The 16,039-nt window shown below is 51.6% G+C and overlaps 1 protein-coding gene across 1 annotated transcript; it reads left to right on the top strand.

Moving 5' to 3' along the window:
• The first annotated feature begins 199 nt into the window (after positions 1-199).
• On the top strand, positions 200-14,378 carry LOC134564119 (interferon-induced very large GTPase 1-like). The gene is made up of 3 exons (XM_063422772.1): positions 200-253; positions 1,608-1,795; positions 5,077-14,378. The coding sequence occupies exon 3, from the start codon at positions 5,079-5,081 to the stop codon at positions 12,366-12,368; it is 7,290 nt and encodes a 2,429-aa protein (XP_063278842.1). The 5' UTR covers positions 200-253; positions 1,608-1,795; positions 5,077-5,078; the 3' UTR covers positions 12,369-14,378.
• The last annotated feature ends 1,661 nt before the right edge of the window (positions 14,379-16,039 follow it).

Raw genomic sequence — 16,039 nt, 5'->3', positions numbered from 1 at the left:
GTCTGTGCAAAGAGCTGAGAGTTGTCTGTGAGTGAACTGAGACCATGGCTGCAGAGGAAATTTGGGCTCTAGTTCAGATAAACTGACCCCAAAAGACTGGTTTCATTTCACACTGTGCTGCAGTAAAAAGGCTGATTTACGGGAATTACTTCGCTGCCCCTATCAAAAGGGTAAGCCGCACCCACCGGGGGCATAAAGTGGGGCTGTGCTGGGCTTCTCCCATCCCAGGAGCTGCGGGACACCGAGGGAGAAGGTAGGGCCCTGGGGATGAGCTGCGGGGCCGGCAGCAGCAGTAGCGAGCGGGATCTTGTCGCTCTCCTGCCTCCTGTTGCCGCTGTTTTGCCACGGCTGGGGAGATGGCAGGGCAGGAGAAGAGGGGTCTGAGGGCAGCGGAGGCGGTGTCTGCTCCTCCGTGGGCTGCAGGAAGCCGCCTTTGCTGGCAGCCGCTTTGGGGGAGCTCGGGGGAGCCGTGTGCGCTGCGGGGCTGAGCTGGGAGAGGGGGCCGGGGTCAGAGGGGTGGGAGCGGAGCGGCGAGGGAAGGAGGAGGGATGCGGGGGCATGGAGGGGCAGAGTGAAGTCTGCAGAGGCGCAAAGCCTGTCCCGAGAGCTGGCGGCGGGGCTGGCCGGGCACAGATCCCTTGCGGAGCCCCTTCCCTGCCGCCAGCCCGTGCCCGGCCGGGAAACGCTCCCCGCAGGCGGGGCCGGCCCTGCCCGGCCCGGGCACCCCCAGCCCCGCGGCGGGGCCGGAGGGCTGCGCTCCCCGGAAGGCAGGAGCCATGGGGGATCATTGCTTTTCCTCCCCATGCAGGGAGGGTGAAATTCAACTCCCTTACAGTCTCAGCGTCAGCACTCAGAGCGCTCTGGTTCCTGGGACAGTCTCTCAAAGGCACCAGCACCCCACAGCCCCTTTCTCTGAGGCAGGGCTGGGGAAAACACTCTGGGGGGCTGTTCCTGTGAATCGGGGTGCAGCCATTCCCATGGCAGGTCCTGCTGCCCGCCTTGCTGCTTCCCTCGTTTGATTCCCAGGAGGAACTGGATCCCGAGTTATGCCCTGAATGTGCTTAGTGCCTCTCTGCGGGCACTGACACAGTCACACGGGGCTTTTTCCCTATTCCTGAGGAAAACGGGAAGCCGTGCCGGGGCTGCCAAGGGTGCCTGGGGGCACGTTCAGGGTGTGGCTGGGCTGGAGTTAATGTTGTGCAGGGCAGCCCCTGACTCCTGAGACTGAAGCAGCGCTGGCAGTGCTCCGGTGGGAGAGAATTTGGGAGGGGACAGGGCTGGGACAAGTGGCTCAGTTGGACAAGCTGCAGCAGTGACCCTGAGGCAGCAGTTCCCTTCCTGAGCAGCCATCCTGCACTGAGGGTCTGGTGCCCAGGGAGCAGATGGACATGTGGCTAAAGAAAACAATTGGTGTCTGAAGTCCCTCCTGTGCTCTGCCAGCACGCCCAGCTTTCCTCTACTGCTGAACTGCCCTTGTCTCGAGTCTGTGACTTTTCCTACTTGTGCTTTCCCCAGTGGTGAAGAAGAGTTGGCCTCCAGTGCTTCCTGGCATGAATCCTCACTGCTCATGGGTTGCCTTCTCCTGACTGTCTGCTCTTCTTCTTTAGGATTTTGGGCCTTCCCTTTCTGGTGCTCTTTCTCCTGAGTTCTGGTGGTGCTTCCCATCTTCTCCACACCCTGCTGTGTGCCCCAGGCCTGCCACTGCTGCTGTGCTGTGTCCCCTGAGCTGGGGCCCTCGGCTGCCGGTGTCTGCTGGAAATCCAAGGCTGGGAGCAACAGGAGCATCTGCTGTCAGGTGGGTGAGGGGAATCAGAGCCCTTGCTCAGATTGCCCAAATCTGCAGGGATTCCCGAGGGAAAGCTGCTCCTGAAGGCTCTGGAAATGTGCAGGAGCCCTTGGATCTATACCTGAGTCCAAGTCCCTGTGCTGGTAAGAGTGTTGTGGGCTTGATGGGGTGGAAGTTGAATGCTCAGAAGGATTTTTTGCAAGGAATAAATCCCTGCAGTATCCAAGTGAACTGAGACTGAACTGAGACTGGGACAACTTTCAGGGTTGTGTGACAGTGTCAAAAATCTCAAAGGTTTCAAGGCAGGTGTCCAGTGAAAGCACCAGGTCCGTTAGGATGGGAATTGTGGAATGATGGAATGGCCTGAGTTACAAAGGATAGACCCACGTCCTGAGAGAGTCAGGATCAAAAGCTTTCCTGAAATCCAAAAAGCTCACATTAACTGCCTGTCCTTGATCAACTCCATGGTTTAATGTGTTGTGGAAGGAAATTTCAGGTGACAAGCAGGACTTTCCCTCTTGAGTCTGTAGTGGCTCTGACCCATGACTGCCTTGTCCTTCTGGGGTTTTTCAATTAAATGTGACCGGCAGTGATGGATCTCTACAGATTTAAAAGACAGATGTCCACCAGGGAGGTGGGAAGCTTCCTGGAATGGAGCATAGGACCCCCTTCTCTCCATATTATTATGACTTTGAAACTATGGGTCTTTCAGGCAAAGATACAGGAAAAGGAATAACTGGCATTAACTAGAAAATATATATCTACTAGAAGAAACAAACAACAGCAGCAATAGTAACAAACAAAGCCAGAAACCCAATCCCAGCCTTGTCTCACCTTCCAGGCACTGCCCCTTTGGTGCAGTTCCAGGCACAGCCAGCAGGGGCACCAGTGGCTCCCAGCCAGGTAGGGTGGGTGCAATGTTATAAAAGTTAATGTTATAATACACAGAATATATCCTCTATGTTAATATTTTGCAAAAGCTTAAACTAGAATATATATTTATCACACTATTATATAGAATCTACACAGGGATTAGGGTATTAACTATAAAAGAGTGACAAATTATATCAAAAGCAGTTAAAGAGAGATTACCAACTGTACTATATCAAAATAATTTAGAGAAGTCAATAATAGCAAAAGAAAATAACTACAAAGTTATTTATAACAACAGCTCACCGGTGATGGCTGGGCCTGAGATGGGGCCTGGTGGGGGTGGGGTGCTCCCAGGTCTCAGCACAGCACGCACCAGCTCTGGGCTCCCAAGCAAGAGAAGAGCAGAGAAGCAAGTTGGAAAGCCCTGGTCTCAGTGCTGAAGCAAGAAAAAACTGGAGGGGCAAAAAGGAAAAAAACCATAGGGCAGCAGGATCTCAAGTCAGACCCACTGCGCTGCATGGCCCCTGTGTTGCTCACCCCTGCTGGAAGGAAGAGCAGCCCCTGGCCCCCAACCCCACACACAATCCTGGGCCACCCTTCACCCATCGTGATATTCCTGAGTTGGGGTGGGAGGGAACTGTGGCAACTCCAGACACAAACCAAACCCAAAGCCAAACTGGCTCTGGGATAAGAACCATCCCCAAGACAGGACCCCAGCACCTTCCAGAGGTGTTTTCCAGGGGCTCTCTGTAACTTGCCCTGAGCAGCCTGAAGTCCACTCCCCTCAAGGCCAGGATTGAAGATTTGCTGGGACTTTTCCTCCTGTCACCAGGGATTTTAATCTCAGTGGCTCCATGGTAGCTGTGGCCGAGATGGCCACCAATGGGCACTTGGCTGATGAGACCCTCTGTGCTAACAAGCAGCAGGTCATGGAGGGCACTGCTTAGAGTGGGCTCCCAAAGTCTGCAGTCACTCCTGATGGGCCACCAGGGTGCCCCAGGCACAGCTGTGGGGAGGGACAAAGTGGATTTTCCCCCTGCACTGGGGTGGGCTCCCTGAGTGTGCCAGGAAGCAGCTCCTGGCAAGAGCCGTGAGTGGGGTGAGGGAGGGGCTGCGCTGGCAGCTGGAGCAGGAGCACAGCTCAGAGCCCGTGTGGCCATGCTGGGCGTGGGGGGAGTGTGTCTGGGGAGTGTGGGGTGCCCATGGGGAGAGTGTGAGCGCTGCCTCCGGGTGCTGGGAGCAGCAGGCTGGGCCAGGCAGCGAGCAGGGCAGGCGTGGGGCTGTGCAGGGGGTGCAGGATGCAGGCAGGGCTGTTGGATGGGCACAGGGGCTGTGTCAGTGCTCCAGGGAGTCAGGAATGGCCCTGGCTATCTGCACTTGTGGATTAAGGAGTTCTGCTGGGAGGATGTGGGTGGTGGTGAAGGCAGGACATTGTCCAGGGCAAGCACTGTCACTGAGTGAGTCTGTGTGTGTCTGTCTGTGTTAGTGTGTGTCCATGTTTGTGTGTCCACATGTGTCTGTGTGTGATACACAGAAAAACTCCACAACTCGTGAAAGTTTTGAAGTAGGTGTGTTTTTATTCAGTGCTGAGACGCATGGGGGATAGCTCCTCCTAAGGTCTGCACGCTTCTAGTGATACTCATCCTTCTATTTATTCTCTAAAGCATTACACATGCATTAAGTTTTACAACATGCCTACACACATTCATTATCTAGCTCTGCCTAGCTTTGCTTCATATTATAATGAGCTTAAAGTCCTTCTGCACTTGTGCAGGGCTCTCTGGCGGTTGTGTGGTGGTTGTGTGGTGGATGAAGTAAGAAGTCTTCTTCAGGTCTGAGCTCTTCACCTTGCCTCTTCACGCACGGTCTCTGGTCTCATGGCCTCAGTCCAAGACTCAAGGCTGGTCTTGGCTGGTTTAAGGGTCCTAGCAGTCTTCCTTATCACAGCCTTGCATTCTCTCATCCTGCTTCTGCAAGAAGTTTCTTTCTTATCAGTGATAGCCATGCATTTTTTTCGTTCTGCTTTAGCAGGCACAGTAAAAGTTAAGCAAGATACGTTGTCTAGACTGCTACTCCTAATCAACCACCCCTTAACTCATAACCTCTTGCCCCATGTGTGTGTCTGCGTGTGTCATTTTGTCTGTGTGCATGTGTCTGAGTGTGTCTGTGTTTGTGTCACTGTGAGTCTCTGCTGTCTCTAGGATACATCCTCAGCTTCAGGGTTGATCCTGCAAACAGGAAAGCAACAGGCACATCCAGAGTGCTGGGAAGGAGACCCTGGCTCTTGTGCCATCCCAGGCTGGGCTCCACCAGCCAGCTGGGACGAATCCCCGGGGCTGCAGCTGCTGCAAAGCCTCTGCCAGGAGGCTGGGGCCTCTGACAGCACCTCAGGGAAAGTCTCTTTTCTTCCTCCTCAGACATGGCTTTGCAGGAAGACACTCAAGAGGGGGATGCAAAGGCACAGCTCCTGGCAGAGGAATTAGAGAAGGAAGGACTGGATGCTGGATACTGGCTGCCCAAGGTGATGCAGATCGTGGGAATCAAGTGCAGAGAAGCCCTGCAACATCTGGAATATACAGACTATCTCAAGCTGGAGTGTGAGGTACGGCACCCCTGGGAGAAGAAGGCCCTCCAGAAACTCCTGAAAATGACAAATGAAAAAACATGTGAGGAGCTGCAAAAGAAAAACTTGGAGAAGACAAAGCAAAGACAAGAAGTGGCCAAACAAGCCCTGAATGATCTGACAGAAATGCTAAACAGCCGTAGCCCCAGCCCTGATGCTGTGAGGAAGAAAGCAGAGACTCTGTGGCAAGCCATGGAGATTCCCAAAGAGTTCTGGCCACCACCAAAGAAACCCTTGGCAGATATGCTGGAGAGCATCCAGAAGCAGCTGGAGCAGCAGGAGTTGTCAGCAGTCAGGATGGAGAGCATCCCTGACACAGAGCTGCTGCAGCGGGCATCGGGGGGACTGGCCCTGCAGGGCATCTACAGAAGCAGCAGACCTGAAGATGTGCTGGCAAAGCGAGAGCAGCTCCTCAGGGTTCCTGAAGGATTCCAGCTCACTGATCCGGAGCAGGGATTGCTGCTTGAGAGGAAGGAGTTCTCCTCCTCTGCAGCAGAATCCACTTTCACCAAGTCCATGGAGCAGCTGGGCTTCAGCATGAGCGTTTCTGCCAAAGCCTTGTTCTGGGGTATTAATGTGGGAGAAAGTGTAGATAAGAGCAGCCCCTCACAGGACACCCACCAATCCTGCTCTGAGCAGAGCTACTTTTGCACCACCATGTACCAGTACATCCCTCTGGCCTCCTGCTACTTCCAAAGGCACCAGCTTCGCCTCTCGGATGCGGCTCTGCAGGAGCTGCAAGACATGGAGCAGCTTTTGAGCGTCACTCAGGAAGACAAGGTGCTCCTGCTGAATAGGTGTGAGAGGTTCTTCAGCAGGTTTGGGTCCCACATAAACCAGGGTCCGCTCCACTTTGGGGGAATATTCTGGTGGAAGGCGTCGACAGAAGGATTCCGAGCCGAGCACAGGGAAGAGGTGAAGCAACAAACGTCTGAAGCACTGAACGTTTTTGTAGGGGCCAGCTGGGGTGGCTTTGGGGTCAGTGCTGGGGGCGACCTGGATGTTTCTAAATCCAGCTCACAGGCTTCTGTCCTGGGGAGAGCCGGAGAGAGTTCCCATACAGCAATTCGGCTCAACGTGGTAAACACAGGGGGCCCACCAGACTCAGCTTCTTTTCATCAGTGGAAAACGGGGCTCATGTCAGATAACAGAACGTGGTGCGTTATTGACCGTGGGTCTGAGCTGATCCCAGTGTGGGATGTCATCCTGTACAATCACAGCGGGGATTTTAAGTCTGTTGGTCAGATGAGCAGAGCACTCATGGCTGCGTACAAAGAGCTGACCTGTCAGTGCATTGGCACCATTTTTGGGAAAGAAATAGAAATTGCAGTACAAGAGGCCAGAGATTTCCTGGGGATTGTGAAGACCTGGGAGGTGACGGTGGATGAAAGGAAGCTGCTGATGCTGATGGACGTAAAAGATGATCTGAATGCAAAAACCGGGAACCCCAGTGTGTGGATCAACGTGTGCCTGTCGCACAAAGCCCTGCAGGCCTTCCTGGTGAACACCGTGCGGAGCTGCCAGGAGTCACCTCCAGAAAACACCAGCTCTATCAAGGTCATGTTGAGAAGCCTCCTGGATCCTCATATCTACTCTGTCAAGGACTTCCCTGAGGCTTCCTACATTATGCAATGGATCTTCCAGAATGAGCAGTCTCTTCCCAGGTCTCCCAAAGTCTCAGAGCTTGGAGAGCTCATCAAAACCCTGCAGCAAATGAAGGAGCACATCCATGATGTCACCTACGCACCAGGAAGCTCTGCTTCTGCCATTCATGAAGCAAAGATAGAAGCCACCATGACCAGCAGCCTCGCCATTTATTCCTTACTCCAATCCCTCCAGGAACAGGGTCAGAAGGAGATGGAACTGTTGGTGCTCTTGATTGTGACCAGCACAGGGTACCAGGTGGAAAGCAGCACTTTCCAGCACCTCCTTGGACACCCAGAAATTCAGTACATGGCCAAGGAAATGGAATCGGCACATGAGGAGTACGTGAACCTGAAGGAGCAAGATGCCGACAGAGCTGAGGCCTCCCTTCTGCTGACGGGTCTGACTGTGACACCAGAAAGTCAAGAGCTGTCCCCTGAGCAGAAGAGGGAGCGTTTAGTTTTCATGGAAGATCACATGAAAGGCTTGTTGTCCACACGCATAAAGAATCTCCTTCAAAATCACAGAGGAGATGAAGACTGGGAGATGCTCGAACGGGACTTGAATTCCTTGATCAATGGGAGCTTGGATGACAAATGGGAGAAAGAGAGGATGCAGAACATACTCAGATGCGTGGAAGAAACTTTTGCAGCACAAGAGCTGCCCAGTCAGTCCCAATCCAAGTCAGACGGCAGCCAATCCAAAGCAAATGAAGCCATTGCAAACCCAGAGTTCCTCCAGTTTCTCAAGAGCCTTGGACTCCACAGTCACTATCCAAGAAAATTGGGGATGGCAGATTTCCACACCATCAACAAGACATCTCTGCAGGACAGCCAGCCCAGCCAGGACACAGAACTGCCAGGTTACTTCTTGCAAAGGCTGTTAACTGTGGATTACAGGGTCAAGTACCTGACTTGCAGGAATGACAGCAACCCAAAACTTGCAAGCCTGCCACAAACCACAGTGAAAAAACACCAACACTCAGACACCTTTGAAGAGTTTTTTGATGATTTGGAGGAAGCAGCCCCTGAATGTGCAAGCAGGGATGGCCATGTGCACCCCATGGACCTGCAGATGGCCATTTTCCATTGCGCTGATGACTTCCTGAGACAGACCCTTGCAACCAAGCTGGCGTTCTGCCAACTGGCCCTGCCTCTGCTGGTGCCCAACCCGTGCACTTCACGCATTGAGTTCCCGCTCTACGCCCTCAGCCAAATCCAAAGGAGCTGGAAGGAGCCGGAGAAGTCAGGAAAGCAGGCTGGAACAAAGATTTACACCAAACTCATCTTTCAGGCACAGACACCCATCGTGTCCTTCTTCCGCATTGGCAGCTCGGCCTCCTCTTCCAAGTCTCAGCTCCTGAACGCTCTGCTGAGCAGACGCAAACACGACACTTTCTTCCACCGCCACTGCAGAGGCAGCACCAGGGAGCGTTTGCTGATGGAAGGGGTGGTGGAGATCGCCTGGTACTGCCCCCGTGGAAGTCCTGATGACACCTTTGAGTGCTGTGTGGCTTTCTGTAACCTGCATGGAGACGCCAGGGATCACGGAGCACAGCTGCAGTTCCTGCAGGAGATATCTGCTGTCAATGTGGCTCTTGTGTCCGATTTACAGCACAGGGACAGCAGGGGGAAAAAGCTTCTGCAGGACCTGTTGCAGTCAGAAAGGCCTTTGATTTGTCTTCTTCCGGAAAAGGAGAATGTTGCAGCTGGACAAGCCAGCAAAAACATAAAAATAGGGATGAAGAACAGAAATGAAGCAGAACTGATGGAACAGCTGACCAACATTATCAGGGATCTCCTAGAAGGCTCTAATGTACATTTCAACCTGGATGCCTGCGTCGTCAAAGCTCGCCAGTGTGGATTCATAGTGGATGCAGATCAACCAGCATGTGTGACAGCCAAAGCAAAGTCAAAGGAGCTGGTGGACCTTCTGAAGAAAGAGAAGCTGTCTGAGATCAAATCCCTGCTCCTGCCACTTCAAGGAAAACTGTGGAATGAGTGGTGCAGAAAGGACAAAGAACTCACTCGCTTGCAGGAGAAAGGGAACAAGAGCATTGAGCATCATCGCAGCCAAATTGAAAACGAGAAGGCAGAACTAAGAAGAAAGCAACTGGAGCAAGCTTTCCCTCTCAACTCACTGATGAAATCATTCCTTGGCTTTCTCCAGACGCAGCCAGCAGATACCAAGAAATACTTCCTGCAATGGATGCAGGTCTTTATGAGTGACCTGTCCCGCGGTCCCCTTGAAGAACTGAGGAGAGACTATCATGAGTTATGGTCTAAAATTGTGAAAGCAAAGAAAAACCAGGAAAAAAACTATGTGAGCAGTAATATGTCGAGTCGCTTGGATGCCCTCTCTGATGAAATCAGCAATTCATCCATCAGCCTGGAGCATCTTTTGCGAGAGGTAGGGCAGATCTATGAAGCTCTGGAATTGGTGGACTTCAAAAAAGACAATTTTGCCAAACTGCCAGAAATTGCAGCAGAGCTGATGGTTTTGGGATATCCCGTGGAGCTGATGGATGGGGATGCTTCTTACCTGCCCTTGCGCTGGGTAGGAGCAATCTTTGACAGCTTAATTGAGAGGCTGGGGGACAAACGAGTGTTTGTGCTCTCCGTGCTCGGCATCCAGAGCACGGGCAAGTCCACCCTGCTGAATGCCATGTTTGGTCTGCAGTTCAACGTCAGCGCGGGGAGATGCACCCGCGGAGCCTTTATGCAGCTCATCCCAGTGGGCGAGGAGCTGCAGCAAGACCTGGGCTTTGATTTTGTGCTGGTGGTTGACACAGAGGGACTTCGTGCCACCGAGATGGCCAATAAACAGTCCCTGAACCATGACAACGAGCTGGCCACCTTTGTCATTGGTGTTGGCAACATGACTGTGATCAATATCTTTGGAGAAAATCCATCAGAAATGCAAGATATTCTCCAGATCGCTGTGCAGGCTTTTCTGAGGATGAAGAAAGTCAATCTTTCCCCAGGCTGCCTCTTTGTCCACCAAAACGTTGGAGATATAACAGCCAAGGAGCAGAACATGGAAGGACGAAGGTGTTTGCAGGAAAAGCTGGATGAAATGACTGTGGTAGCAGCTCAGCAGGAATTCCGTGACATCTCCTCCTTCAGCGATGTCATTGGCTTTGATGTGAACACCCACATTCACTACTTTGCTCACCTGTGGGAAGGAAACCCCCCCATGGCACCACCCAACCCCACCTACAGCCAGAATGTCCAGCAACTCAAGAGCAAAATCCTCCAGGCAGCCAAGAAGCAGTCACAGCACAGCATTTTGAGGCTGTCAAGCCTGAAAGATCGTATTGGTGACCTCTGGAATGCTTTGCTGAATGAAAACTTTGTTTTCAGCTTCAAGAATTCCCTGGAGATTGCTGTGTACAGGAAACTGGAAAGTGCCTTTAGTCAGTGGACCTGGAGGCTGAGGAGTCACATCTTAGACATTCAGATGAGACTGGACAACAAAATTCGGAATGAGGATTTGCAGGATGTCCCCCGAGAAGAGCTTGAAGGGCGGGTGCAAGAGACAAGTGATGCCATTGAGAAAGAAGTGGAAAAGTATTTCAGGGAAGACAAAGACTGTGAGATACTTGTGCAGTGGAAATCAAGCACAGAGCTGAAGCTGAAAGAACTAAAAGAGACTCTTCTTCTTGAAACAAATAAGAAATGTGGGACTCTTATTGAGCTACAGAAGGAGCAGAGGAAACTGAATTCAAGGAAGTTGGAATATGAAGCCGAGCTCCTGGGAAAGAGTAGGGAGCTGGCTATGACTCTGAAAGGGAAGAGCCTCAGTGAGGGAGAACTGGAGGAAGAGTTTACTCTTGTCTGGAACCAGTGGATTGCCGAAGTCTCCCGTGCTGTTCCTCCTCCAGAATGGGTGGATATCGACGCAGAAATTGAAGATGTCCTTCTCGAGCACTTTAAGGAGCCAGGATTCCATGCAAGGATGAAGTCATTTCCCAAAGGCAGGGTATTTTCTTTTGACATAGAGAAACACATCACAAGAAAAAAGGTTTGGGACTTTATCCGACATCCCAGGAGCGTTTCCAATGCTGATGTGATCAACTTTCGGCACATCACAGAAAACATCATAGCGACTGTGAGGGCAAACATTGATAAAAAAGAACAGGAGAAGCGTGATTACAGTCGAAATTTTATCCATGAAATACTCAATGAAGTACAGAAAGGTGTGAACTCTGTCCCCAGTGATGCGAGATATACTTTTAACAGAGAGTACAGCATAGATTTGTCTCTGTATCTGTGCAAAATGGCAGCAGAAAGGTTTAAAGCCATGCATGAAGCTTTCCAAAAGGCAAATCACCCAGTCATGTACCTGAACAGCAAGAGAAAAGATTTCTTCCAGTTGTTCCTGATATCCTACCAAGGAGCCACTTTGATCACAATTTTTGCTCTTTTCCTTTCTGACAAGATTGAACCAGCTCTTCGCCAGGCAGTCTATGAGAGGACATCTAAAGACATTGCTGAGCACATGCAGGGCAAATTCCCAGATTTCCAGGGCAACAGAGCCAATCTGGAAGTTTGCATCCTGAGACGCCTGGCAGAACAAGAAAATTTTGAATATTTCATTCTGTACCTCTATTTTCCAAAAGATTTTTTTCAGAAATACATTGAGGCACGAGTGGAGAGTTACTTTTTAGATGAGAGCAAGAGGCTGGAGAGGTTTTTAGATTCCTCCCTTAATTTTCTGTATGGGAACATCCTGTCAGCTGTTTCTTTATCAACTCAAATTGTCAAAGACAAACAAGACAGAAAAGACAACGTCTCTCTTTGGCTGGATGAATTTTGCAGGGAACTGACAGAGGTGATCAGCTTGCCCAGAAGTGACCTGAAGGGCCTTGAGCACCAGGAGGTCACAGACATTGAGTTCCTGAGCAGTGCTGTGGCAGAAGCTCTGGCTGCCCTGAAGGACAGGCTCACAAAAGAATTTGCTGGTGCTGATATGAGCTCGTTTTCAAAGCAGCCTCACACCATCCTGGCAGAGCATTTTTCAGGGTGCTGGGAACAGTGTCCCTTTTGTGGGGCTGTCTGCACAAACACCATGCAGGGACATGATGGAGACCATCAGGTGATCTTCCATCGCCCAATAGGATTGGAGGGATGGAGGTGGATTCAATCAGATGGCTTGTGCTTTGATATTTGTTCCAGCCTTGTTGCAAGTAATTGCACTTTTGAAGTTGATAAAGAGAAATATATCCCCTACAAGACATACCGTAATGCAGGACCTCCTTATTCCAATTGGAAAATTCTTCCTGATCCATCCATGCAAGCATACTGGAAATGGTTTGTGTCTCATTTCAGGACACAGCTGGAAGCTTTGTACAATAAGAAATTTCAGGGAAGAGGAGAAATCCCTGAGTCATGGCATAGAGTTACCAAGCAGGAAGTACTGTCCGAGCTTGACAGGCATTAGGCCACATCCATGTGGAGGAAGAACCACAGCAGCTTTGCAGTTTAGAAGAACTTTTTTCAAGGCTCTCCAAAAAATGCAGTTGCAATGATGATGCTTTCAAGCCCAATGAAGACAATGGTATCCAATTGCTCCCAAATTTGGTGAAATAAGGCACGTTACTGTGGCCATCCCTCACTAACGTTTTTCTTCATGACAAAGCCAGAATCCTCTTACCTTCTTGTCATAAACCTTTCATTCTGCTTTTCCCTAGAGCCAAACCAAACCCCCTCCTTGAGGCGATCGGAGTTGTGGCCAAGCCTGGTGGTTTGGCTTGGAAAGACAGCTGTCTACTAGAGAGGACAGGGGCCTCCCTAGGAATGTAGAATGCAACCCCCCTCTCTCCAAATTATTATAATTTTTAAATTAAAGACCTCTCAGGCAAATATTTGGGGATAGGAATACCCGTTCTTTACTAGTATGTAAAACAAGGCAAACAAACAACAACTACAGCATTAATAATAAACAGAACCAGGAACCCAGTAACAGCTTCCCTGACCAGAGGCACTTTCCTCTTTTGTGCAGTTCCAGTCACAGCCAGCAGGGGCACTGGTGGCTCCCAGTGTACAGGGCAGGTGCAATGATCCCCACCTGGCTGCAGAGGGCGCTGTGGCTCTGGTTGGGGAGCACACGGTAATGGTGGGTTTGTCCCCGAGGGGAAGGGATGGAAGAGACGGATCAGGAACTCCAGAGCCGAGGCTGACGATGAGGGAGGTGTCAGGAGGCAAGGGTTGAAGGCTACAGAGTAGCGAAAAAACTCAGAGCAGTGTTGAAAGAACAGCAGGAGGGCAGGACAGCAGCAACAAACAAAACGGAGCTGGGCTCCTGCAGCAGCAGTGACTTCCCCAAGCAGCAACTCCATCCTCCTACTCCGAAGAGAAGAGCGAGTGAGTGAGAATTCCCCCTCCCTGCCTTCTCAAGCACATGGCCATCAGTGCTTCTTAGCAACTCAATGGGAAAAACTACAACAGTAACACGGAAAGACAAGGAAAGAAAAACCCAACCCCAAACACCTGGGCCCAAGGGCCAGGGAAAGGGCAAAGGCAGCACTCCAAGCACCCCTTGCATCAGCTGCTGTGAGACAAGAAGGGACAGTGCCCCAAAGGCAGTTTATCCTACAGCAAGGACGTGTCCTGCTCAGAAAAAGGGCTGCGGGACCTGAGGCCAGCTCCATGCTGCCTCATTGCAGCCTCCTGGATCAACTGAGGCCGTTCTCCCAGCAGGAGCTGTTGTGACTCTGGGCTCAGGAAAGCAGTGACACAACCACCCCAGGGCTCAGGCACTGCTTTCACTCCCTGTCTCTGAGGTGCTGTGTCTCTGTCCAGGGCAGCTGCTCCTGCTCAGGTGCCTGGGGCTGCTGCCCTTCCCTCCAGCCCTCAGTCCCAGCAGAAGCTGCTCCTTCCCTTGGCCTGTCTGCTGAGCAAAAGCCTTTGGAATGCCCCATGTAAAGAATCCTGTCTGCCAGCACCTTCTGCAGCAGCCCTGGGGCAATGCTGGTGCTGTCCAGGCAGGCTGGTGGCACCGGAGCCGTGCTCTGGAGAAGGTGGCACCAGCTGGCTCTGCCCCAGGGAGCTGTGGGGGCTTTTGCTGTGCAGGTGCTGCAACCCCGCTGGTGATGCGAGGGCCAAGCCCTCCTGGAGAGCTGGCTGAAGGGCTGCTCCAGCCTTATCCCCTGCAGGCTCTGCTAATAAAGGAGTTGATTTGGACAGTGCTGCTCTGTGTCTCCTTTGTGTTCAGGGGAGCCACAGCTGGGGGTGACTCGAGCTCTGTGTGCTGCAGACAGGCAGGGGACAGAGGGGTGCCACTGGTGAATTCCTAAGGCCTCAACAACAGGCCCTGCCTGAGGCCTGAACATTAGGCCCTGAGCCAAAGTTGACCTGCAGATGAACCTTCCAACCAAATGTTATATGTATCTGCTCATTATGGAAGTACTGTTAGTCATATTATAAATGCATCAGCTCATTATTGAAGCATCATTAGCCATATGACCTAGGAATATGCTCATTAGTGAAACATGCATTTACCTCTCCCTCTTTAGAAATCAGACAAGACCATGAAATCTGACATCTGGCCTTGTTTGGGACTGTAGGATCAAAGACAACTCTCTTGGTTCCTTTTTTGGGGTCTTTGGGAAGAACCCAAGAGGAGCCAGAGTTTGGCTGTGGTAGTGTGTGCTGCAAATGCTGAGTACCAGGGACTGGGTTCAGCTGGGCTGAGAGGGGATTTGGGTGGGGAATGTCCCAGTGCAGCTACTGCAGTGAGTGGGGGAGATCCAGGGCCACAGCTGGGTGCTTTGGAGAGGACCCAGTGCAGCAAGGGAGGGTGGCCTTAGGCCTGGGCTGGGGTATCAGGAGGGTGCAGGGTCCCTCACCTGCTACACTCACCTGTGCCACCTTTCCCAGCTCCCTCTCCAGTACAGCCAGACTGTTCCCTGCACCTTTCCCTGTCTCTGCCACGACCCCTTGGCCAAAGTCTCCCTCAGCTGAATCGTCTGGCACCTCCTTCCTTGCAGGCCCTGATGTGGGGAGGAGCACAAGCAGCTTAAAGGTCTTTTCCAACCCCAACAATTCTTGGATGTGGTGCCTTCCAGTGACACTGGGATGCAGCAGCTCTCCCAGGCTGCAGCAGCTGAGACTAAGGGTGCAGTGACCGACCCTGTGTAACACATGGAACATTTACATGTGAGGGGCTAAACTGAGCTTCCTTTACTCTGGGTTGGCACACACAAGAAATACTGAGCAGATATTCTCAAGAGGTCAAAATTACACAGCACTTTGGTGGCTAAAGATAGAAAATCAAGGAAGTTGGTCAACAATTTCCAGTCTCTGACACCCTGCCTGGGGACCAAGGAAAGCTGCCCCCATGGAGCTCTGGACTGCCATGCTCCTGCCCCATGAGTGCTCTATGTCATTCCCGTCTCCTTGTGCCAAGCTGTGTCTTGTCCAAAGTGTTGGAAATTTTGGAACGAAGTGCTGGAAATGCCAACAGGCCCTGCTCTGGCATTTAAATCCCCAGGGGCTGATTTTGGGCCAAAGTAGGTGACATCCTAAACATGGTGGAACATTGGATTCTCTGTTTATGTGGGGAGCAGGATGTTTCCATATGTGTTTCTTCTCCCACACCAACAGTGAAGTAGAAAGGCTTCATCTCACCTACTTTGATTTACACTTGTTGTGGGACCCATCATGTGGGCCCACATTCCAGTTGTCCTACCAGGGTGGCTCATGGGGTGTCATTTAAGAGTGTGGGACAATCAGGACAAGTCTGAAGCCTTCAGGGAGCAAAGCTCCTCCTGGGTTTGTTCATGCGGGCCAGGGTGGTGTCATGAGCCAAAGGATGGTCGTGATGGTTCGTTTTGATTTCAGAGTGCAAAAAGAGGCAGTGATAACTTAATTCAAGTGAAATCAATTGTATCTTTATTGATACACACAGTTATGCGATAGAAGAGAAGGGGTAAGAAGAAAGAGAGAGAGAAAGGGGGGTAAAGAAAGGGTGATAGCTACCGACTGACAGACGGGAGTCCTCGTGACGCTGATACCAACAGACCACCTTCGCAGTCCTCGTGGCACGCGGGTCAATGGAGCCATCGTCCGAAGGGGAGGCCTCGAAAGCCTGCTCTCCTGGTGGGGTTGTTA

This window comes from Prinia subflava, chromosome 2, assembly GCF_021018805.1.
Source record: "Prinia subflava isolate CZ2003 ecotype Zambia chromosome 2, Cam_Psub_1.2, whole genome shotgun sequence".
Classification (NCBI taxonomy): Eukaryota; Metazoa; Chordata; class Aves; order Passeriformes; family Cisticolidae; genus Prinia; species Prinia subflava.
Note: the sequence above shows the minus strand (reverse complement) of the source record. Positions and strands in the feature narration are given on the sequence as shown.